Source organism: Gymnoscopelus braueri, assembly GCF_963280865.1.
Source record: "Gymnoscopelus braueri genome assembly, chromosome: 4".
Lineage (NCBI taxonomy): Eukaryota > Metazoa > Chordata > Actinopteri > Myctophiformes > Myctophidae > Gymnoscopelus > Gymnoscopelus braueri.
The window spans coordinates 4,844,095-4,846,952 of record NC_137605.1 but is presented as its reverse complement, the minus strand read 5'-3'; the positions used below and the strand labels follow the sequence as shown (position 1 = coordinate 4,846,952).

At 41.5% G+C, this 2,858-nt stretch overlaps 1 protein-coding gene across 1 annotated transcript in view; it reads right to left on the bottom strand.

The window, feature by feature from the left end:
- efna1b (ephrin-A1b) overlaps positions 1 to 2,858 on the bottom strand; it is a 17,807-nt gene continuing 14,949 nt past the window's right edge. The window contains exon 4 of the mRNA XM_080426390.1: positions 1 to 1,057. Within this exon, the coding sequence (XP_080282516.1) occupies positions 939 to 1,057 (119 nt within the window). The 3' untranslated portion in view covers positions 1 to 938. The remainder of the gene's footprint in view (positions 1,058 to 2,858) is intronic.

Genomic DNA, 2,858 nt, shown 5'->3' with positions numbered 1-2,858 from the left:
TGGTTCCATTTGTACACTATCAGAGTTATGTGGCTTACGTAAATGCGTACCAAAGTGGTCCTTAAAAAAAAGGTTTGAGAGAGCCACTGAATTTATGAATGGGTGAGTAAATGGATGAATGGGTGAATGTGATATAATCTCAAGCCAGAACCCAGAATGAATGCTACACACAACACATGATGAGTGATGACATATAAACACCTTTACAGTACATTTACAATCAGTAATAATCTCTACATGTAGAGGAAATACAATGACAACTGGCAATTTGAACAGATCCTAGATCAGCACACACACTGCTGTATCCGTGCTGAGCTTAACCACGTGAACCCACTGTGTTTTAGGCATGTTATTTATAGGGGACATTTTTCAAAAAGAATATCGTAGATTTCAAATGTTTCAAACACAGGAAATATCTAAAAGCTCACAATGCATAGTTTGGAGATTTGCTACTTACAACAAAGCATAAATGGGGTTGAGTGGTTAATCAATAAGATGGATTCCTAAACTATTTACAGGATCAGTTTTGTTGATGAGGTGAATTAATTGGACAAACTACCGTTGTCATAAAAAATAATACAACACTGAAACATAGAAATGAGAAAGAAAAAAACACTTTGATATCTGGAACGATCCACGTCCCAACACACACACATACACACGCACACGCACACGCATACTCACACGCACACATATAAAAAATTGTCAGTCAGTAAAAAAAAAAGGTTCTTCATGTTCTCCAATGACCAGCATTGAATGTCTCTGTTGTGTCATGTAGTGTAGAGTGTAGTGTAGAGTGTAGTGTAGAGTGTAGTGTAGAGTGTAGTGTAGCGCCGCGTCGTGTCATGTCGTGTTGTGTCGTGTTGTGTCATGTTGTGTTGGGTTGTGTTGTGTCATGTAGTGTAGTGTTGTGTTGTGTAGTGGTAGTATATTCAGGGTCAGTGTAGCAGTGCCAGTAGGACAGCCGTCAGGGTGGACAGGACGGACAGCGAGGTCAGCCGAACTCCTGAACTCCCTACGCTCCTCTGAACCGTGGCCTCCAGGACCGCAGGGTCATCTGAGAGAGAGAGAGAGAGAGAGAGAGAGAGAGAGAGAGAGAGAGAGAGAGAGAGAGAGAGAGAGAGAGAGAGAGAGAGAGAGACAGACAGAGGTAAGTTTGGTGTGGTTTGTTTTGTTTGTAATGTGCTATAATTGAAGGCATAGTATTTACATAACAAAACAATAGATACTTCCCCCCCCTCCCCCATCATATCCCTCTATAGCAGCAGTGATCATCCACTGGAGTAGTGTGGTGGTGTTTAGCTGCAGAAACACATTGCCTTCTCGCTGTATTGTTGTGCTTTTTCCCTGTTTGTTTTGGCAGACCAGAAAACTTCCCCGTCTACTAAAACTAACAGTGAAAACACCAAAATACAGCGAGAGGGTAGTGTGTCTCTGTAGGTAAACACCACCACACTGCTCCAGAGGCTGATAGCTGCTGGTACAGATGGAAATGATGGGTAACATTTATTTATTGTTTTGTTAAGTAAACACCGGGCACAGTTACATGCTATGCCCTTAAGCAATAACAGTCAATCAATAGAGATGTACATTTAGTTTTTAGGGTGGTTTTTGGCACGCCGCTAAGCACAGAGCCGTCGCCCTGCCCAGCAGTGCCAATACACGCGCCAAAAAAAACGACCTCGAGTGTTTTATTGCTTTTATACAGCAGCGCTGCACTGTCGTTAAGTCTTTTCTGGAAATATATGGGTTAGTAGTAGTGTTCAATTTCGCTAAATTGCATCGCTCGCAGCCCTCCGCAATCCAAAATAGTTTTGCCGTTGTTAGTGTTTACTGTTGCCATAGGCAACTTAATGCCAGCTGGAGAGTGGTCCATAACGTATCACGGAGTGATGCTTTTACCCACTGGTTCTCAAAGTGGGGTCCGGGGACCCCCAGGGGTCCTTGAAGGTGTTCCAGGGGGTCCCCATCAAAATGAGGAACGGTTTAAACACTTAAGTCCCATTTCATTTTATCTTTTGGCTATTCGAGCTACAAGCTGAGCTAACAAAAACGAAAACTCAACAAATGTTGACAAATCCTCTCTTATGGGGGTCCCTGCCACAAAATCTTTTCAGATGGAGGTCCGTGGCGTGGCCAAATACATATCAATTCGGGGGTCCTTGATATAAAAATGATCAAGAACCAGTGATTTACCCGTTGGTCTACTGTGGTGTCTACTCAACACCGACCCAAACGCCTTTTGGCCAATCACAATGCACGGTGTTGATTTTGACAGCAAACTGTGATTTAATTTTAGACATAGTCTTTTGAATAAAATTCCATTTAGTTTTTGTCATATTTTAGTCACCAGATTTATTTTATTTTTTGTCTAGTTTTAGTCGACTAAAAATCATAAGATTATAGTCGACTAAATCTACAGTTGATTTAGTCGACTAAAATGTATTGTGGCGGTGCCTTGATGGCGTCGTAATGCCTGATTTTAGACTTGGTTGCAAGTTGATAATAGCCGATCTACAAGCTCACAACGCGTCGCGCTTAGATCTGCTATTTTCAGAGCGCAACACCCGAGCATAACATAAAATGTCTTTTAGTTCTACTGGATCTCTTCTCCACTATAGTCCCTCACTAACAGTCTAGTTTTTATTTGTTGACGAAATTGTCAATACATTTAGTCTTAGTTTTATTCATCATAGCTTAGTTTTTATTTTGTTTTTATTAAATTTTCGTCAGTGAAAAAAGATTTTCAAAGAACATTTTCGTCGTAGTTTTAGTCGACGAAATCAACCCTGGAACCAGCTGTCTCATGGCTATTGGCTAAGGCTCTGAGCGCCTCGGGGCCAATCCCAATGCAAAGT